The following is a 23,516-nucleotide window of genomic DNA, read 5'->3' as shown; positions in this document are numbered from 1 at the left end:
AAATGTCTTTGGTTTTCTAAATCGTAATAAAATGACTTTCACTTTTCATTTCTCCAAGGTCAAATACTTCATACCGATGTCGTCTACTTGCATTCGGGACAAGGATTCCGAGAGGCAGAAAAGATTAAAAGACTTTTGCTGAATTTCAAGTATGAAAACATAACTTACTGGGTACTTTTGTAACTTATTCCAACAAGGAAGACTTATAAAGCTGTGGGTGTAAAAGTGGGAAGAGGCTTCATAAAATTGGAGAGAAGGCATCACATAAAAAACCATGTCTCAAGAGAGGATATTTAGAAACACTAAGGAGATATTTTTGTATATTAAAGGTGGACATTGTATCTAGTAGCTTATTCATTTTATTTTTTTATTTAAGCTTTTCTCATGTACTTTATTAAAGAATAGATTCATTGTACCCAGAGCCATGGATAGAAGCTATAGAAGTTCCTTGAAAACATGGCTAGTCATATGATTAGATATGAAGTTCCTTAGTGATTTTTGAATGCCTTGCTTCTTTTTAAAATAAAAAAAAAAATCAAAAACATCCTTACTTTCCGCCTTAAAATCAGTATTGTGGTTTGGTTCCAAGACAGAAGAATGTTAAGGGTTAGGCAATGAGGGTTAAGTTACTTGCCTTGCATCACAGCTAGGAAGTGATTGAGGCCAGATTTGAACCCAGTACCTCCCATGTCAAGGCCTGGATCTCTAGTCAATTAGCTGCTACACATTACCTTGTTTCTTGAGAGTTGTACTTTTTTGGGTTTGTTTTGACTATTAACAAGTATCATGTTAGACTTGATACTTGTTCTTATGAGCACATGTCTTTTGCAGGAGAAATACTGTATAAAATACTGTATATTACCACAGACATCTGGAAAATATATAAAGGACAGAAAAAAAAATTTAGAGTAATAGAATCTTTAGTTGAGAAAACATCTTGCAAAATCATTTGGTCCATCGCTTTATTGCCAGACTGGACCATCCTTGACAGATGAAAAATTTTCCTGGTAGTGTTAGGATCTCAATAGACACTGAACCTTTGGAATTATTATGAAATTCTTGGATCAAGTGGCATTTTTAACTCTCTGTTTAGGACCATTTAATGCCATATGATTTCAGACTCTAGTTTGGTAGCATTTTAATGGTCACTTCTTTTAATGTTGTCAAGTTTTCAAGCAAAAAGAAAACTGATTATCTTGGTAATATGTGGCATGTGGATAAGAAGTCCCCTTTTCATCATTTTCTCATACCATTTGGAGGAAAACTTTACTTGTACCATATCCTTTTCCTTTAACTAGCATGAGATAAAACACAGGGTATATACTAACATACAGTCATCTGTTAAAGAGTGTTTGCTCTGGAACACATTTTCTAATTGCTGATTGTAAAGGTATGACCTTAGTTTGCTACTTTTATGAGACTTTTTCTTTTTCTTTTTAAAGCTGTAGCACTGTAGTGATTGGAAATGGGACTGCCTGCCGTGAAACAGAAGCTTACTTTGCAGACTTGATAATGAAAAAATACTTTGCACCACTTGATGTTGTTTACTGGTAAGGATGCTTTAGGATTTGTTTCAGAAAACATTTTGGTCATGGCTGTACTTTAATGGATACTTCTAATATCTTTCTCCACTGTTTTTACATTTCCCCTTTTTATTTGATTATTCTGTCAGATTTTCTTATCAATATTACTGATAGTTGTTGTATTATGTAATGTAATGAGGCCAAAAATATTTCCCAGAACAGTGTGTAATGGAATGGATCAGATCAGCCCTTAGAATAGCTGAAAGCAGCAGAAAGTCAGGATTCCTTGAGCTTTACACAATTTAAGCCTGGCATTATCTCATTCCCCACTATAAGTAAAGGGAGATTTGAGGAAATGTAGATTAGTTGCTAGAACTACAAATTTTGCCTTGTGTGGCCTTGACATAATTTATAATTTGACTAAAGTAATGTTTTAAAGAAGAAGTCCTTCTCTCATTCAATTTTCATTTGCCCTTTTATTAGATTTATTTAAATCATGTTTATAGGTAAGCTCTAAAAGTCTTTAGACAGGACATGAACTGACAATTAATATAACAGTGTACACATAATATGTATGGGAAATGAAGTGAGAAATAGATTTAAAGGATTAGATCTGGTAGACAGAGTGCCTGAAGAACAATGGATAGAATTTCACAGTATTGTATGGGAGGCAGCAACAATAAACACTTCAAAGGAAAAGAAGAACAAGAAAGCAAAGTGGCTGTCTGATGAAGCTTTAAAATAGCTGAAAAAAGCAGGAAAGCAAAAGGTAAGGATAAAGGCACAGATATACCCATATGAATGCAGAATTCCAGATAATAGCAAGGAGAGATAAGAAAGTTCTCTTGAATGAGCAATGCAAAGAAATAGAAGGAAAGAATTAAATGGGAAAGTCAAGAGAGATATTAAGGGAATATTTCTTATAAAAGTGGGTATGATAAAAGCCAAATATGGTAGATACTTAATAGAAGTAGAAGAGGTAAAAAAAGTGGCAAGCATAATCAGAACTATACAAGAAAGATCTTTTAACATGCCAGACATCCTGGAAAATGAAGTCAAATGGACTTTAGGAAGCATTGCTTACAATAAGCCAAGTAAAGATAAGAGAATTCCAGACGAGCTATTTAAATTCCTAAAAGATGTTGCCATTAAAGTGTAGCACTCAAAAATATGTGAGCAAATTTGGAAGACTTAACTTTGACCCCTGTATTGGAAAAGGTCAGTTTATATTCTAAATATAAAGAAAGGCAATGCCAAAGAATGTTCAAATTACTGAACAGTTGCACTCATTTTACATGCCAGTAAGGTTATTCTTAAGATTCTGCTTTAGCAGTGTGTGTACTGAGAATACCAGAAGAGCAAGCTGGTTTTTGAAGAGGCATAGGAATTGAGACCAAATTGCCAGTATTCACTGGATTTTGGAGAAAGCAAGGGAGTTCCAGAAAAACATCTCCATCAGTTGACTACACTAAAGGCAACTATGTGGATCACAACCAATGTAGAAAGGCCTCAAAGAGATGAGAATACCAGGTCATCTTCCTTGTCTCCTGAGAAACCTGTATGCAATCAAGAAGGAACATTTAGAACTGAGCATAGAACAATTTAGGGAAGGGAGTATGACAAGGCTGTATGTAGGCTTCTCATTTACATAACTTATATGTAAAGGACATCATGTGAAATGCTAGGCTGGACAATAGAAAAGCCAAAATTAAGGTTGCTGTGAGAAATATCAATAATCTAGATATGCAGACAATACCACTCTAATGGCAGAAAGCAACAAAAAATTAAGAAGCCTCTTGGTAAGAGTGAAAGAGGAGAGTATAAAGTCTGGCTTAAAGCTCAACATCAAAAAAATTAACACCAGTAGCATTCAGTGCTCGTATGGTTGTGGAGAAAATCTTTTAAGTAGAATACAATCGGTACAGTGTTTTTTGAGCTAGTTATCTGTCAGTGCACTGTAAGAGTTACAGAAGTTATTAAACTCTTTGACTCAATAATTCCATTAGTGGGAATATTTTAAAACATTATGAAAAGACAGAGAAGTTAATTAGTGGTGTTTGGCAACATTATTTATAGTCATGAATATCTGGAGACAGTTTTTATAACCAACAATTGAGGAACAAAGTTTTAATGTGTAAATACGTTGGTGGTGTACTATAACACAATAGTGAATTAAAATATCTAAACATTAAATACCAGAACAATTTTTATTTTTGGTAAGAAGTTTACATTATTTTGTTTAGTACATTTGAAAAATTTTCTCCATCCCTGTTAAGAATATGTTTTCCAGGGGGCAGCTGGGTAGCTTAGTGAATTGAGAGCCAGGCCTAGAGATGGGAGGTCCTAGGTTCAAATCTGGCCTCAGACACTTCCCAGCTGTGTGACCCTGGGCAAGTCACTTAACTCCATTGCCTAGTCCTTACCACTCTTCTGCCTTGGAATCAATACACCGTATTGATTCCAAGACAGAAGGTAAGGGTTAAAAAAAAACAACAAAAAATGTTTTCCTTAGCATAGTGTCAGAATTTCCATATTCTCTTTTTTGTTTTTTTGGAGGAGGATAATAAGGTCTTCTTAAAAGCAGTAGTAAAGATAAAGTTCTTTGAAATGTGAAACTATTTCTCAATATTTGCTCCTAGAGATTTGAATCCTACTGTAATAATAATGAGATTTTACCAATTACCAATGTTATGATAGAATGAGAGAGAGAGAGAGAGTCTATGAAGTGAGACTCTCTTCTAGTTCTCCCCTCCCACCAAATATACACTTGGAGACTTTGAGGGGGTGTCACCCCAAAACTGGGTGACCTGGTCATACTGCCCCACAGGAGTTGGGGGGCAAGGCTTCCCTATAAGATGAGGCATGGGGTACCCCAATCCAATTCTGAATGGGGGCGGGGTTCACACAAGCCTACCCTGAGGTCAGTCAGTTCACAGCGGTTGGTCTGGCTTCAAGATGGAGGTAGCCAGAGCAAGCTGTGATTCCCCTCCCCTTCATTGTCTCTTGGGCATTCTGGAATGCTATCTGACTAATGAATGAGTTTTATTATTGGAAATTTAGGGGTTGGGGAAAAGGAGCGAAGGGCAGAGGGATTTTGGGGTATCCTCTTCTCTATTTCTATGGAGTCCATTGCTTAGTTGGAAACCTTAATGGCTCCCACTCCTAAGCTTTTCCCCCTGCCTATTCTCCTTCTGTTTCTATTTTTATTTCCTATTTCTATCTTTTTCTGTAATTGTAAGTTAGACCGGAAAGGGTCTCTCAGCAAGGTTGGGTTATGAGTGAAGGGGAGACTAAGAGATCGCTCCCAAAATTTAGTCCAAAAATTTTGCTGACTTGATGGTTGAAGTCTGGTGAGATGCGACAGAATGGCTGACCAGGGAATCCTGGTTTCAATGTCCAAAGAAAGATCCTCAGGAAGCCCTCAGGACTGGATCTGAGCTGGGATGTCCACCTCCTCCCTTTCTCCAGTCCGCAGCTCTCTCCTCCTTCCTCTGGAGAATTACCCAGAATTCCCTCTTGTCTCAACTGCCATTAACTGTCACCAACTGTCAGCCACTCCTTCTCTGGCTCCTTTTGTCCCATTCCCCCTTGCACAAATCCCATCCTTACACTACTCAGAATCAATTTTGTGCAAAAGGGCAAAATGTTAAATCTTACATAATATCAAGAATGAAAAAAATTATATTTGATACATTAGTGACTAAAGTATTGACCAAATTGGTGTAGTTATTTTATCATTCAGTTAATGGTTTTTATTACCAAATGATAATTTTTCTTTTTTTTCAGTTCTTTAATTTCATCAATGTTGTTACTTCTTCTAAAAGTCTAGATCTTGATATACCTATGCCTTATATTCTTTGTCTCACTCTAGTCCTTTATAGCATTGAAGTGATCCAGGTTCTTGAAAACTATGCCAAATGAGAGGAAGTTCTTTCTTGCTATCAACACTTTAAATGTGATCTGAGTAATATGCCGTGTGTGTGTGTGTGTGTGTGTGTGTGTGTGTGTGTCTGCTTTTCATAACTATGGAGAAGTTTTAATAATTGGTATGCTGGCTGCTTGATGGTGAATTAATTCTTATTTCATGGTATCTCTTGTAAGAAATAATTAAAAAAGACAAAAGCCCTTTAGTCACGGAAAGTACTCAGAAATTGGCAATTAAGTGTCTATTTCAAAGAATAGCAAGGAAATCAGTTTTATTGGATCTCAGAGTACTTGAGAGTAAGGTATGAGAAAACTAGAAAGATAGGAGGTTGCCAAGTTATGAAGGGCTTTAAAAGCTTTGTGGCAAAATGGGATATAATGCTAGGCTTGGAGTCAGGAAGTACTGAGTTCCCCAGGCACAGATACTTACTTACTATGGTAAGTCACTTAACTTTTGTTTGCCTCAGATTCTTCATCTGTAAAATGAGGATAATAGTATCTACCTCTAAGTGTTGTTTTGAAGGTCAAATGAGAGAATTGTAAAGTGCCTAGTACATAGTAAACACTATATAAATATTAGCTACTATTATTATCTGGAAGGTGATCTGAAACCACTGTAGTTTGTTGAATATGGGGAGAGGAAGTGACATGACCAAACTTTCTCTTTAGGAAGATCGGTTTGTCAGCTTTGTGGAAGATAAACTGGGTGAAGTGGAGAGAACTTGAAGTAGAGAGATCAAGAAGCAGCCTTTTGTGGTAGTCCAGCTGTGAGGTAGTAAGGGCATGCACCAGGGGGGCTACTGAGCCAGAGGAGAGAAGAGGGTATATGTGGGAAAAGTGGAATTCATAGGACATGGCAGGTGATTAGAGAAAGGAGATGGGAAGGAGGAATCTAGAATGACATCTGGATTGAGAGGCTGAGGGGTAGGAGGTTGGTGTAGTGATTTATAAAATAGGGAAACTTGGAAGAAGGGAGGCTTTGGGAATAAAGATAATGGTTTAGTTTTGTACATGTTGAGTTTTTCAGTTATAGTAGTCTGGTAGAGATTTGAGACTAGAGATTAGGATAAAAGTTAAAGCTGCATAGAAATACATCCGAAAATCATCTGCATAGAGATAATAATTGAATTTATTTGAGCTAAAGAGATAACCAACCTAGATAGTATAGAGAGAAAATAGAAGAGGGCCCAGTATAGAGCCTTGGGGAACACATTTAGTTAGTGAGTATGATCTGAATAAAGATCTAGCAAAGGAGACTGAGAAGTGATCTGTAGGATTAAAATTAATGTCCAATACTCCAAATATTATATTTTATAAAGTTTATTAATAATCACTTGGAGTAAAGGAATAAAAAGGTAATTATCTAACAAAATATAAGGCCACGTGAGCAGATTCTCCTGCCACTCACCTCACATCACCTCCATGAAACGGGATCACAGGAAGAGAGCCCGAGAGGCGGGCCTACACAAAATTTATATCCTGCTTACATTAGCACAGAACATGAGAAAGAGTGGGATCCTGGGAATTGTAGTTCTGCGGTTCAGACATAAATTACACAGATCAGTCATGGAGGGAAATCAGGAAAGAGCAGTTTCATGAAAACTTAGAAGAAAGCATTGAGAAAAGAGCTATAGAAGGAAGGAAATAAACATTTATTGAGCACCTACCATTGCACTATGCTAAGCACTTTACAATTATGATCTCATTTGATCCTCATAATATCCCCGGAAGATAGGTGATGTGTAGAAATGAAATGATGACTTGCCTAGGGCCACATAGCTACTAAATCTATGAGGGTGGATTAGAACTCGGGTCCTTCTGACTCCAGGCCTAACTCATCATGCCACCCACCTACCTCCAAATTGTGTTAAAAGACTACAGAGGGCATCAAGACAGATAAAGGTTGAGAAAAAGACACTCGATTTGTTAATTACGGGATTATTGGTAACTGGAGAGGTCAGTTTCAGTTGAATGATGAAGTTGGAAGCCAGACTACAGAGAATTAAGAAGACTGAGAGGGAAGGAAGTAGAGACACTAACTATAGACAATCTATATAAGGAATGAAAACCACTTATAGCACCATACTTTTTCCCATTGCTTTCTGTGTGATATTTTTAGTTTTTAATTTTTGAAAAATCTTTAGAGACTACTGTTTTCTTATTGCTAGTCTCATCATGGTTTCCCCTTCCCCCCACATATTCAATAAACTTTTATGTGGTTATTATTTAATCCAATTAAAAACCATTAATGAAGTAAAAGTGGCAGAATAGGGCAACTGTCTTTTTAATGGGAACACCTAATACAGACGTGGATTCTTTTCTTTTTCCTCAGCTATTATATGAAATAAGTTTTTGTGTTCAGAACATGCCCTCAACTATATTCTCTTTCTTTTTTTCCCAATTTTTGTGAATATTTTCAGATCAGTCCAAACTAATAATTGTAATATAACTTTAGGTAAACTATTTACCACCCTAGGCATAATAGTAATACTTAACATTTTTTTATTTTTTTTGCTAGGATTCATAGAATCTATGAATTGGAAGGAACCCAGAGGATATCTAGTCCATATACACCTGAAAGAGTATCCTCCTTCCAAAAAAATACAAGTAGTTATTGGACTTTTTCTTCAAGACTTAAAATAGAAGGAAATTATCCAGGTCTAGACCATTCTTCTTTTAGATAACCTTAATTATTAGCAAGTTTCTCTTTTATGGAGCCCAGATCTGCTCCCTGCCACTTGTAGCCATCAGTCAATGAATATCTATTTATTTAGGTGCTTATACTTTCTGCAATTGGCACTGGTCTAGGTGAGTAATTAATAGAATCAATGAAACTATCAAATAAAAGGTGTCTCTTGAGATGCTTTAAAGAAAGCTGTTGATGTGAAGAGGTAGAATTGAGAAGAAAGCCCATTCCACACAGAGGTTAGACTATGCAAAGATCCAGAGGCAGGAGATGATGGAGTATTGTATATGAGTATATGGGCAAGGAGAGAATGAAGGGTATTTTTGCTCAACCAAATAGGAAAATAATAAATAATAGCCTGGTAAGTAAGATAGGTAAGAGTCTTATTGTGAAAGGTATTCAAAGTTAGAACAGTAGTTTGTATTTGATCTAAAGATAATAGGTAATTTTGTTGTTTGGTTGTTTACAAACATTGGTTAAGTGACTTTCTCAGGGTCACCTAAGTGTTAAGTATCTGAGGCTAGATTTGAACTCAGGAAGATGAGTTTCTCTGATTCCAGGCCTGGCACTCTATCTACTGCGTTACCTACCTGTCCCAGAAATTGCTATTGGAATTTCTCCTTCCCCATGACATTCTTTCAGAAACTTGAATACAGTTCATCTACATCTCTCTCAGTATTCTTCAACCTGGATATAAGATATAAGAAAGGTGGACTGAAAAGATGTTGCGTGATTACCTCGAATCCTGATTCTATTCGATTATAGTTATTCTGTCCTTCTCCTTGATCTATATTGTGACCATCAGAAACAGACTTTAGTGTCTGACTAGCATTTTTGAAATACAGCTTCTTTTTTTCCTGTTTGAATCTGCTTAGCACCAGCAATGTTAAAAACACATCAGTGTTATATTTCAGTATTATTTTTGCATTTGCTTTATTTTACTGAAATCACTAATGTGGTTTTTTCCCCCCATCTGATATTTAAATACAACATTTAATTGACATATGATTGGAAAGGAGGCATCTGGAACATGCACTTTTTTAAGGAGGGCATTTGAAATAGTATCTGGACTCAATTTAACAGTTTTTGTTTGAAAACAAATACATTTCACCACTTTTATAACTCATGTGCTTTCATATACCTATGTCCAATCTAAATAACTGCAGGACTTCTTTTTTCTCTCTTTCTTTTTATTTAAAAAAAAATGTTAGCCTCTCTTGCAGATCTGTGTTTATTGATTTAGATTGGGACTGGACTAGAGCCCAGTGACGGTCATATCTGGTCTTACGGTTTTTTGTTACAAATCTGCTTTTGTTGCCAGGTCCAATAAAATTTCTTGATTGTTTTTGTTAGTTTTATTGTGAGTTCATGCCAAAGATACAATGTAATATAACTAAAACAGATGTTCTGTTTAGACAAGTGTATTTGCTTTAACAGAACTTAAAATGTAAATTAAGCAACATTATGTTTGGCTTGAAAATGAGAATTGATGAACTTTTATGTTTTATGAATGTTTTAGATTATGTGAAAAACTTTTAGAAAGTGTAAGAATAGCTTTTCAGTTTTGATAAATTCTTCCACCATTAATCATTTCATTATAAGTAGACTACTATCATCTCGATGTTGAGATCTTACTCACTGGAATTGACATTTTGGATTAGCCTGATTATGCACTTTTTATGTATACTTATAAAATACATAATTGTTTTCTGCTGCAGAAAATTGCTTGTCTATTTCTAAATTACTTATATGTAGTAAACAGGTGAAATAATCTCTTTTCTGTGACCTCACCTCAAAGTCACCATTAAGCTCCTAAGGATTCATTGTATATGTGGCTCCATTTATACATTTAAAGCCCTGCTTCTTAGTGAAAATTGCTGGGGTGGGTATGTCTGCAAAGTGATGGCATAATTTTACATACTTTACATATTTCTATTTATAAGTTTTATATGTAAGTTCTGTTTTCCCTCTTTCAGCAGTAATACATTGTGCATGTAGATGTCTCCATTATTAATAATAAATTAAAAATGTTAACAGTTCTATATTTTTGATTTATTCTTTCTGGCTGATAGTCCATATTTTCCTATTTTCTTTGGCTTTAAACAGTCTGCTATTTGCCCTTACCTTGGGCAAAAATTCTTTTTGGCTCCTTTCATTATTGGAGACTCCTGGAGTTCATATTTTAAAAAAAAATCCAAATCATGCAGAATCACTAGTCTTCTGTTTTTCTCCTTTTGGTTGCATTCAAAACAAGATTTTAAAGTTGCTGACAACTCTTGTTGCTTTGGGAAAGATCTTATTTTGTAATTTAGGGCAATAAGATTTAAAAGTCAAAAATCAAAACTTGAATATCATTTTCTCTAGAAATCTAGTTCATTTGTTCTTTTTAGGTGAGGTGTCTTGGGAAAACCAAACCAAACCAACCTAAATATTCTTTTTGATTCCAGTGTGTGGGTTACTCTTTGCATTATGTTCTCCAGACTTTTATGAAATGCCACTTTAAAGTTTTCCCAGACCATACATTTCTAATGTTACACCAAGCTTAATTCCCAATACTTTTCCACTTCATAGCATTTTCAGTTTGAAGGGAGCCTAACATTATGATAATTAGGTTTCAAGAGGACGGAGGATTAAAGATGTCTCAGGTCTAGTTGCAGAATAAAGTTTAGGACTACTTTTAAATCTTGCCTGACTTGTGGGTAGAGGTGGTTTTATTTATTCACTCCTCATGCAGCATTAATCCGTATTTCATCAGGTACCTACAGTGCTGTAATTCTAGATGTGACCTGGGGACTTGATTTATTTCAGCTCCGTTTTCTTTATTAATGTGCCATGAAAGAAGTACATGAAAGATAGCCAACATCAAAGCACCTTTTAAAGTAAAATGGTTGATAGGAATTCTCTGGTATTTAACACTGTCTGTCAAATGTTTCAGCTGGTTTGCATCCCTTTACAAGCTATTGCTTGCTGCATTAAAAGAAATCTAAAGCAGTTGTTTCAAGTCATTTTGGTTTGGGGGTGGAGTGAGTTGGGTGATTGCTGGAAGAAGAGGTTAAGTGGAATGGCTGGATACATAGCTCTTTCCATTGCATGTTTCCCTAGTCTTTTTTTTTTCTTTTTCTCTTTAGAGGTAAAAGAGAAAATAATATCCTAAGTAAGGCATTTAGGCTTAATTTGTATGGGTACTCAATAATTTTAGTTATCAGATAATTTAAATGGGTGATGGAAGAAAATTAACTAAATCTCTGTGAAAGAAATGGAGATTTGAATAAAGGCAGTGCTAGTATTTTATTGAGAAATTATTTAACTAGTTTAATTGCCTAGCCTATTCACCCTTCCCTGAACTACAGAAAGATCATACAACATGACCAGATGGGATTTATACCAAGATTATAGGGCTGGTTCAATAATAGGAAAACCATCAGTATAATTGATATATCAATTACAAAATCACCAGAAATACACAATTATCTCAATAGATGCCGAAAAAGGCTTTGACAGAATACAACACTCATTCCTATTAAAGGCACCAGAAAATAAGAAAAAAATGAAACTTTCCTTAAAATGATAAGTAGTATCACTTCTCAACCATTTAGCTAAGATCAAGTTTAGTAAAGTGATTAGTACCTAAAATCATCAACAAGCATTATCTGTAATGAGGATAAGCTAGAAACCTTCCCAATAATATCAGGGATGAGGCAAGGATGGCCACTGTCATCACTATTATTCAGTATTGTGCTAGAAATACTAGCTATAGCAATAAAAAAAAGTTGAAGGAATTAGAATAGGCAATGGGGAAACAGAATGATCACCCCTTGTAGATAATATGATTTTATACCTATAGAATCCTACAGAGTCAACTAAATAACTAGCTGAAATAATTAAGAACTTCAGCAGAATTGTAGGATATAAAATAAACCTCATTAGTCATCAACTTTTCTATATATTACTAACAATGGCCAGCAGGAAGAAGTAGAAAGAGAAATTCCATTTAAAATAAATGCAGGCAATATAAAATACTTGGGAATCTACCTGGCAAGGCAAACCCAGGAACTATATGAACACAATTCTAAAACATTTTTCACACAGTCAGATACAAGCAATTGAAGAAACATTGATTGCTCATGAGTAACTGAGTCAATGAAATAAAAATGACAAATCTATCTAAATTTATTTACTTATTTAGTGCCATAGCAATCAGACTACCAAAATTCTTTTATCGAGCTAAGAAAAAAATAATAGAATTCATCTAAAATAACCCAACTTCAAGAATATTAAGGGAATCCAACAGCAAAAAAATAAATATGAAGGGAATAAGTGAAAAAAAAGTGAAGGAAAGTAGCTTTGCTGTATCAGATGTCAAACAATAGACACCAAAACAACCTGGTACTGGATAAGAAATGTAATATAGGATTTTTAACCTTGCCATGTTGGTTTAGGGCAACCTGTCAGTTGCCCTAGATGGAATGTTGGCAGTGGCATGAGACATAGGGCAAAGCACTAACTTCCAGTTGAGCCAAGAGTATATAAAGCTCTGGAGACCCAGGGCTGGGTTCTGTTCTTACCTGATTTTGCCCTGATCACTCACTTACCCCTTACTCCCCCCACTCCCCTCTTGGGCCCCTGGTGGTGGGAGTGAGAATGTGGGTAACTAGGCCTAAAATAGAGTAGGGTTTAAGACCCATCTTCTAGAGCAACTCAATAATATTATTACCATCACTGGCAAATTTAGTCCAAGAACAACTTTATTTACCTTTTAATTACAGTTGGGGAGCACAGTTTAGGCAAAGCACCTACAGGGATCCATACTTTATAATGGCTCTAGCTAGGATGGTTTTCATTGTTAGCAGCTTTTCACTGCTTCTTTGGACAGTGCCACAGGGAGCACTTGATTTTTGCTTTAAAAAGGTCCCCTAATTTATTCTTAATATGTTAGAGCTATGTGACTATTATAGGTGGTATGCAATAATGTTGGCTAAGTTTATTTGCTTTGTCCCTACTGCCATTGCAATTATTTTTGCAATATCTCAAAGTTTTACGGTTATTAGGAAAGTGTTTTCCCATCTCTGGCTGCTTTTTGGTGCTGCAACGAATTCAAATGAATCTATATCCCAGGAAGTTTCTTGATCAAATGAAACTGTTGTTCCAGGTTGTGAAACAAATAAGGGATGGGAAGGATTTAAATGACCACACGATTCTCCATTTGGAGATTATAGAATCCAAATATTTTGGGACAGTGACAAAGGCTAGTGACAAGGTGACAGTAAATGAGAAGACTACTCATGATAAGGCGATAGGGACTGAAACCACCGTCTCTGTCCTCCCAATAGTCGATAGGACTATTTTATAGCCTGGGGAGGGCATTGTGCATGTCAAATTGTACAAGGCATTTATACCTAATGACCTGGAGGTTCTCCATAGGCATTTTCCTAAATTCTACATGTCTCCTTTCAAATCAATCAAAGAAATGAAAAGGGTGTTTACTTTATTTAACCCAAGTTTTGATGATGTGGAATTTCTTCTGGGGGAATTTTATTCACCCTCAGAAAAGGAAAAATTCTTGAATGAGACAAGGACGAACCCAAATTTGACTGCCTGGCCTACTGTTCACCATGACCTAGAGTTAAGGTCCTATGCCAACATGAGGTAGCTAGTCCAATGTAGAACAGACTTGCTTGAGGCAATGCGTCTACATGCCAAGTGTCCCAATTCTTGTTTGAAGTTTGAGAAGCTCAAACAAGGGGAAGAAGAACATCCCAGTAGCTTCCTGGATAGGGTCATAGAGTCAGCTGAAACAGTCGTAGGTTTGAAAGATGTCCAAGCCCCAGAGACAGTAGATCACATTAGAAGGCAGTGTGTGAAAGGTGCTTCACTGCCTATTCAATCATACTTTAGGTAGAGCTGTCCCCAATGGGAGACATTGTCTCTAGAGGAGATTAGATAACATGCGTCATATATCCATGATTCAAAGCAAAGAGATGTTAGAGTGGCTAGGCAAAGTGACTCTGAGAAATATTCTATTATTGCTGATCTTAAGAAACAACTCAAGCAGGCTAGAAAGGACAAAGAAATTGAAGAGATAAAGAACTTAACCCTCCAGGCCAGCAGGAGGCATAGTGAGTCCAGGCATCCTTCCAGCAATTACAATCCTAAAAATTCTCAGAGATATTACCTATGCTGAAGGGTAGGCCACGTGGTTCGGCAGTATAGATTTAGGCAACACATTGACTTTGGCAAAGATAACACCTCAAGCCAAAGGGATAGGAACACCAAGAAGACCTACTACAATTCCAGATGGTCCAACAAGTCTGGAAGAGCAGAGAGTGCTAGACAAAATAAACCATGTTGTAATCATACCTGCAAAAAGTTTAGCCAATCCCCATCATTGAATCAGATGGAGAGGTATTTGGCAGAAGGTGCTATCCCAAAGAGCTTATGAACTGAGGCTTCTGAATAAAAAATGACTGACTTGACTGAAAAAGATGTGCATGTATCAAATCTAGGACTAATAGATGTTTCTGAAAGACTGGGTAAGGGAGAGTATATGTCTGTAGCAAGCTGCACAGAAAACAATGACATGTCTGTGGCAGAAGACCAAGAATGGGTAGACATAATGCAGATGCGCAAAGAAATTTATGGGACATATGAAGATGACTTTAAAAGGGGTCAGCTTATACATTCCACCACAAAAGAATTGGATGTGAAGCAAAAAGGCTACGTAGGAATGTGCAATGGCTTGTCTGCAGAAGCATTGCAATCTTGCTTGGAGTCATCAAATTCCAAGTTTAGAACAACAGCATAGCTTGGATAAAGAAGAAAGTAATAGGGATTTACAATGTATTCATGAAGAAATATCATTTGTAACCCTAAATTTGTAACCCTATGTCTCAATGTGCTATACCATTCTCTTGCTCTAGACATGAAACATGAAGATGTAGATAGAGAGAAGAGCAAATGGAATGTTGAGAAAGGCTTGTCTTTTATTGAGCAGATCACACTGTTACTGGGTGAAAGCAGTAACATAGATAATCCAAAACCCATCTTTCTCAATCCCCTGGCTGATGAATTCAAACCTGAAGCTTGGGGGAGAGAAGGTGATCATTTGTCATCTCCGGTGGTTAGTGTGCTCAGTAGTGACATCGTTGAAATCTGCTCAGTGGTTGGAGACACTAAACAACTAACTTTAGCCACACAGACTGCAGGGATGCATAGTAAACTCCAAACAGTCTTGGGAAATGAACCAGAAGTGTTGAAGGGAATATAAAATACCTATCAAACATTCCCTGACACAACTGATGGGAAAGCTCCTACTCTTGAAGACTGTGATACTCAGAACACCAGAGTGAGAGGAAACACTAATAAAACCTCCACCTTTACAGCTCTTAGCCAGGGTCAACCTGAGCATTCCATGAGCTCAGCCAAAGCCAGCTTGGTAACCACGGTTACTCACAGACCTGCTCTGAGTGAGAGAGGGGTCTGCTCTCTGAACCAACATTCTACAATGACTCTCCCAGTCACAGAATTTCTGATCATGCTGCAGAAATTTCTGGTTTAGCTGACAGTGACAACACAAGACTTGAGGAAGTGCTCGTGCAAGATAATATGCATGACTGGATCCAAAGTGAATGCATACAATCTACTGAGGATTCTCTATTACCCTTAGTCCCAGTTAAGTCCAGTAGCCACAGGGAACCCCTAGTTAGTCTGGAAATTAGGGGGGGGTCGTTTATGATGCAGTTCTGGACCTGGGGCTACAATTTGTGTTCTCTGTCAGGCTCCAGAAGGATGCAAATATCAGGGCGAAGTCAGGTAAGAACAGAACAGAATCCAGCCCTGGGTCTCCAGGGTTTTATATAATCTTGGCTCAACTGGCAGTTGGTGCTTTCCCCTATGTCTCATGCCACTGCCAGCATTTCATCTAGGGCAACTAACAAGTTGCCCTAAACCAACATGGCAAGGTTAAAAATCCTATATTACAGAAATAGAGTAGTGGGTTTGTGGAATAGATTAGGTACATAATACACAGTAGTAAATGACTATAGTAACCTAGTGTTTGATAAACCCCCAAACCCAAACTTTTGGGATCAGAACTCACTCCTTGATAAAATTACAGGGAAAACTGGGAAAAAGTTTGGCAGAAACTAGGTATAGACCAACATCTCACAAAGTCTACCAAGATATGATCAAAAGAGTATATTATTTAGATATAAAGGATATGATAAAAAAATTAAGATAGCATGGAATATATTACTTGTCAGATTTATGGATAAGGGAAGAATTTTTGAACAAAGAAGAGATAGGAGCATTATGAGGTATAAAATGGATCATTTCGATTACATCAAATTAAAAAGGTTTTACACATAGAAAGACAATGCAATCAGAATTAGAAAGAAAGCAGAAAACTGGGGAAATTTTTTTATAGCAAGTTTCTCTGAGAAAGACCTCATTTTCCATATATACATAATTTATATATTTATATAAATATATGAGAGACAACTGGGTTAGATTTATAAGAATATGAATCATTCCTCAATTGATAAGTGATCAAAGGATATGGATAGTTTTAAGTGGAAGAAATCAAAGCTGTCTGTAATCATATAAAAAAATGCTCTGAATCACTCTTGATTAGAGAAATACAACTTAGAACAACTGGATGGTAGTACCTCACACCTATCAGATGGATTAATATCACTGAAAAGGAAAATGACAAATGTTAGATAGAGGGGATGTAGAAAAATTGTGACACCAGCATTCTTGGTATAGTTGTGAACTGATTCAGCCATTCTGGAGAGCAATTTGGAACTATGTTCACAAGGCTATAAACTTTGACTAAGACTGCACCACATCTGTTTATCCTAAAGAGATGATGAAAATGGGAAAAGGACTCATATATAAAGAAATATTTATAGAAGCTCTTTTTGTGATGGCAAAGAGTTGGAAATTGAGAGGATGCTTATCAATTGAGGAATGGCTGAACAAATGGAATACTATTGTTATGTAAGAAATGACAAGCAGGATGGTTTTTAGAAAATCTTCAGAAGACTTATATGAACTATTGCAAAGTGAAATGAGCAAAAACCAAGAGAACATCATACATAGTAATGGATTGAACAATGATCAATTGTGAATGACTTGGTGCTTCCCAGCAATATAGTGATCCAAGGTAATTCTCTAGAGCAGTCATGGGCAAACTAGATGTGGCCCCTTGAAATGTTCTATCCTACTATGCCACATTATTCCTAATCTGACAAATACAATGAGTAGGATACAATACAATGAAACTGGGAAAGAGTTGCCTTAGAAACAGACTGACAGGTGAGTATTTCCTTTCCTTTTGCCCCCTCTTTAAAAAGTTTGACCATCACTGGTGTAGATTGATGATTAAAAAGCTATTATCTTCCAGAGAAAGTACTGATGGAGGCTGAATTTAGATCAAAGCATGCTTATTTTTAAACTTTATTTTTCTTGTGGTTTTTTGGGACTGCATTTTGTTTTGCAACATGGTAATATGGAAATATGTTTCGCACTACTGGATATATTTAATTTATATCATTGCTTTTGCAAGGAGCTGAGGAGAAGGAAGAAGAGAGAGAATTTAAAACTCAAAAATTTAAAAAAACATGTTAACTTTTGTTATACACATAAAAATAAAAAAAAGGAAAAATCAATCAGTTACAATTTAATATAATTTTAACTTTAGTGTGCTTGCACTGTCTCTTGACCGTTATTAATATATTACCCAATATCAGTGAAAACACATCTATTTCATGCAAGGTGGAATGGAAAACAGTAGAAAAGAAAGTATAGAAATACTATATATTTGATTGGCTCTTGCTTTCTGTTAGTTTTCTAGGTAGATAATGTATTAGCTGTTTGAAATTTTACGCTCCTCTTTTGTCATTCCTTGTTCTTTTTGTTCGAATTCCAGAGTTAAATTCAACCTTTTTTTAAGGGCTTAATTTGATTTTACTTCATTTCAAACTTTTTTTTTCACTTTTATCCTCAGGGTAAAGGATCTCCTTTTATATCTTTTATTTTAAAAACATTTTTATTTTATTTTACCAATTACTTGTATTAACATTAATTTCTTTTAGAACTTATTTATATGTTTATGTGATCTTCATAATTAATTGCTAGGAAGATTTTCTTGATACCAAACCCAAATTAATTCCTTTGTAGTTTTAACCTATTGCTCCTAGTTTTGTCCTCTGTGGCCAAATAGAAGTCTTAATTCCTCCTCTATATAATATTCTTTCTACTATTTGAATAAAATTTTCAATCTTTTTTACCATATTTGATTTGTTACTATATTCGAGAGTCTTGAACTTGACACCAAATTATATGATATCAGATAGAGAAACTTTAAAAAAAAAGTAGTCCAGGGAGTAATATATTGATTAGAAATTTTTGGTATCTGTTAAAAACTTAAAAACTTCTAATTTATGTTATTTTCACCGTGTCCCTTTTTTTGGTTCTTAATTTTATCTGCATTGGTTCAGTCTTTACATATATGTTTGTGTACTTATATAATTTATATATGTATACATAAATAAATATAAACAAGTCACCAGTCTCTTATTGGATAAATTGTATTTTTAATGTTTAGCTTTCAATGAGAATCAAAAATATATCAAAAGGCAATCATTCCTTTGAATGACAGATGGAATTAGATATTTCCTTTGAACCCTGCTTTTGTATTTTCTCATTGATTCCCACAATGTGATGTCAGGTCTCAAACTGTGTTTTTCCCGGTTTTCTACTTCTACTTTCACCAGAATTAGATGGGCTCAAATGATCAAGTGATAATCAAAGTAATGTAAAACTCAAGAAGCCTTTTTTATGTGGATACATTTCTATTGTGGTTATGAAGATTCTGTTTTCATAAAAGAATAGTAATAGACCAAACATTAAAAATTATATCTTTGACCATTTTTCTGATTGTGGAATGTACTTTCCAATGATCCTTACTTTTCATAGATACTTGTGGTAATGAAGTAAATTTTTTTTTTCACCTTTTTTGTTTTCCCTTTCACTGTCTTCTTCATTCTATATTACCAAGTATATATTACTTGGATTGACATAATATTGAAATTGATGCGTGTTTATATCTCAAGTTACTTACATTATTTAGAACTTTTCTGTTACCTTTTCAAATCTTTCATTGGTGACATATATTGATTCCACTTCATTGTGCAGAGATGATCCTAAACTTTTAGAGACAATTGTAATGCAGCATAAGTTTCGTCATAAAATACTGAGCCAGGCAGATTTTTTTTGCAAGGGTCTAATGATAAAGACAAGTTTAAAGAGAATTTTCATTACTGATTATTTTCAGCCAGAGAAACTCATCAGGATTGTCTCCTAAATCATGGATCCTTCAGATACTTAATTATGACCTTTAATCAGGAAAAATAGGATAGCATGTGTATTTTGAATTTACTATATATACCTTTTCAGCCTGGTTGCCATTTACTTATTTATATATTTACCTGAATTCACTCAGATTAGATTGTTAGTAGTTAAACTTGAATTCCTTCCTTTCAGTTTAAAAAACAATTAAAAACACATTTAGCCTTCTACATTGTGAAAGGCACCTGAGATTAAAAGATGAATTACACTTTTACCTCTTTTATTTCCCAAGTTGAGTCTTTTGTGGGGTCTTGTTATTTTTACTGTTATTACATTTTGTAGCCATCCCATATATATGTGTGTGTTTGTTTGCATATAGATTCACACATACATTGCTAACATCTTTGATTAGTTCTTCCAAACTGCTTTTAAGGATGACCACATGGAAACATTGGGAAAAACATTCTTTGGAAATAAGAAATGACAAAGGCTAAATGCTTATACACCAGAGATAACAAATACATGGCTCATGGTCCCAAAACATTCCTGAGTTAGCAGGAATTAGACATACTGGTGTATAAACTCTAGAGAGTGTTAATTCACATTCTGTTGAAAACTGAAAAATAGATATTCTTCATCCATTTTGCTTTTCTTATGTGGATGAGCAAACAAAACACTTTTCTGTGGTTACAAATTCTTTCCAGGAAGTTCTGCAGTGAATTGGTGGTGACTGATGTAGTTAACACAGTATTATTATCAAATGGGAGCATCCAGAAGATCTCACCATTTGTTTGGAATCCTTCCTTGACTTGGACTAGTTGGACTTAGACTATGTTGGATCTCCATCACTGTGGTGGATAGTATAACTGACCATGCTTATCCATGCTGTATGCTTCACTTGATGCATATTAGAGATTTATGATGTATTTTATAAGGAATCCTGAATGATCTTAATTCATGGATGGGAGATACCTTGTTGCAAAAGAGCTTGGAAGGAGTGTTTGGTTCTGTTCATTTGAATATTTTTTCATTATCAGTAGATAATAAGCACTGTTCTTAAATTCTCATACACTTTCAGTCTGTTGTGAGATAGTAAAGATGTATTCCATCCTGGAATATAGTTTGTAAAAGCCTGCTTGTTCCCAGATGTTAATATATTCATCAAGGATGCCTACACTTTATGTACAGATGATCTTCCTAATTTTTTTAATGTAACTACCTTAAATGGTAATAAAAAGTCCACAGAATTATATAAAATACTTTCAAAATTGGAATAAAATGAGAACTTTGTTCAAATAGCCACTGATTATTAATATAAATGATCGTTAGAAGAAATGATTATTAATATAATTAAAGGTCCTTTATCTCCTTTATATAGCAAACTCTGTCCTATTACATTTCTAATCCCAATGTTATAGAAGCCCTAAATGGCCAAGTGAAAATCACCTCTTCTTAACACTTCCTGTTGTCTTATCCCTATCCATCTCAGCCTTTCACCTCCTCTGTCCCAGTCCAACTCTGCTCACCTTTTTATTTGGGTGCCAAGCAATCTCATTTCTATTGTCAACAGGTTTTTTTTCAACTTAGACCTGCTCTTTTTATACTTTTTTTATCTTCTGACATTTAAAGAGATTTGACTTCTCCCTGCAGATATTCTATTTCCAACTATCTTTCCAGTATTGGTTAATACCTCTCATTTCTGGTCCTGGGGTAGTTAGAATACTCCTTGTTCCTTCTTGCTATTTCCATAGCCTCCTTCTGCCATCAACAAGTTCTTCATTACCCAGAAATGTACCACTTCCATGAGAAAAAATTATTCTTTTTCAGCATAGTTTACCATTTCATATTTCCTGCCTTCTACTGAACTTATTCTTCCATTCTTTCAATTAGCTCTACTGCTCAGTATCTTCCCAGTCCATTACCCCTCTCCTCTTTTCACTTTCATCTCATCACAATATTGACCATATATTCCTAGGATTCCTTCTTCCCTTGACTGATATCTACTCACATTTTGCCTGGATTACTTTTACCATCTGCTTTATGTACTCCCACTTCTGTGGCTGCAGGGTACATGATCATCTTGTTTACTTTTTATCCAATTTACCTAATTTACTTATAATTTCTGTGTTCATATTTAAGTCATTTACCAATTTTGAATTTATCTTGATATAGAGTGTGAGATGTTGATCTAGACCTAATTTTTCCTATACTGTTTTCCAGTTTTCCTAAATAGTGAGTTCTTGTCCCAAAAGCTTCAATCTTTAGGTTTATTGAATACTAGCTTGCTGGGGTCATTTACCCCAAGTCTATTCCATTGGTCCACTTTTCTATTCCTTAGCCAGTACTGTATTGTTTTGATGATCACTGCTTTATAGTACAGTTTAAGATCTGGCACTGCTAGGCCACCATCCATCACATTTTTTTCATTATTTCCCTCAATATTCTTGATCTTTTGTTCTTCCAGATAATGTTATAATTCTTTCTAATTTTATAAAAAAGTTTTTTGGTAGTTTTATAGGTATGGCACTGAATAAGTAAATTAATTTTGTTAGGCTTATCATTTTCATTATATTAGCTCTTCTTATCCATGAGCAGTTAATGTTTTTCCAGTCGTTTTAAATCTAGTTTTATTTTTGTGAAAAGTGTTTTGTAGTTGTGTTCATATAATTCTTGAGTTTGTCTTGGCAAATCGATTCCCAAATATTTTATATTGTCTAGAGTAGTATTGTCTTTCTCAAGGCTCTTGGAGTCAGAGTCCTTAGGATCTGAAAGGAGCTGATAGTTAAGGTGGTGGTGGTAGTAGTAGTTTGTCTTGTCTGTCACATACTGTCTCTCTCTCAGGATGCCTTATTGCTTCAAATTCTCTGGCTTTCCTGTGCTGTGTGTGCCAGTAGATTGCCAATTGGTGGGGATGTCTGATCCCTTCTCTGCTGGACTTGCCTCTCTGAATGATTGGTTATTGGGCCTCAGCTGGAAGCAGTACTGAGAAATACTCTCAGGACTCCTATACCTATTTGACAGTTGGTCAGTTGTTGTTGGTGATAAAGATAGTGAGCCCTTTTTTCTCCATTAGTGGTTGAATAGTTGAATAAATAGAGGAGAAATTAAACTTATTTTATTTGGTTCTAGGGTAGAAATAGGAGCGGTGGGTAGAATTTTAAAGAGGCAAATTTAGTGTTGATGTGAGTGGGAAAAAATTTGGAATGAGTGAGTGGTCATTTTTATCCCACTCATAAGGAAAAACTTGATAACAATTTCTAAAAAATGAAATGAGCTGCCTTTGTAGATAGGAATTTCTCTTTCCTTTGAGATTGTTAAGTAAAGTTTGTGTGGTCACTTTTCATCTATGTCATAGAGAAGATTCTTTTAGTTATGAAATGTTGTGATTCTTTTGGATCCTGAATTAATCAAAATAAAGTTTAACTCTTCATATAGGAAAAACCAAATCAATGAAGACTGCTTATTTTTCAGACTTTAATGTAGTGGATAGACAACTCATTGAGTTTGTCCATCACTATATATATCCTGAAAAATTGCTGCAAATGAATAGTGAGCTGGGTCAGTAACTGAACAGAGTGGCTAAGAGGAGGCTATATTAACTTCATGAAATTCTGTAATGTTTTTAATGATCCCAAATATTTTCCTGAAATAAAGGCCCATCTTTTCAAGATGAATATTCTTTTATAGCTCCTGTTTGCTGTACATCATTGATGCCACAATTTTCAATAGATTTAAATTTAGAATTAGGCAGTAGGGTGTCACAAAATTGTGCTAATTGGATCCATTATGGATTTTTTTCATCTAAATTCAAATGACCTTCATGGTGTCTAAGTAACCCCGTTAATACCTTCCTCCTAATTGACTCACTATCTCAAACTCCATAGCAGCTTTTCTAAAATTTTTCATCTATCCTCAAACTTCCTGTTCCTTTTGCCTCCACCTTCTCAGCGAAGAACCATACCTCAGATTTCACCAAAAAAGTTGACTCCATTTGCATAATGCTCCTTCTTCTCCCCTCCTCACATCATTCAGAT

At 35.4% G+C, this 23,516-nt stretch overlaps 1 protein-coding gene across 1 annotated transcript in view; it reads left to right on the top strand.

The window, feature by feature from the left end:
• Window positions 1-23,516, top strand: part of SRBD1 (S1 RNA binding domain 1) — a 337,404-nt gene that overhangs the window by 115,773 nt on the left and 198,115 nt on the right. Inside the window, exons 14-15 of the mRNA XM_044663288.1 lie at window positions 59-149; window positions 1,443-1,550. Coding sequence (XP_044519223.1) covers window positions 59-149; window positions 1,443-1,550 — 199 coding nt within the window. The remainder of the gene's footprint in view (window positions 1-58; window positions 150-1,442; window positions 1,551-23,516) is intronic.

This window comes from Gracilinanus agilis, chromosome 2 (genome assembly GCF_016433145.1).
Source record: "Gracilinanus agilis isolate LMUSP501 chromosome 2, AgileGrace, whole genome shotgun sequence".
Classification (NCBI taxonomy): domain Eukaryota; kingdom Metazoa; phylum Chordata; class Mammalia; order Didelphimorphia; family Didelphidae; genus Gracilinanus; species Gracilinanus agilis.
This window is presented reverse-complemented; position numbering and strand designations above follow the sequence as displayed.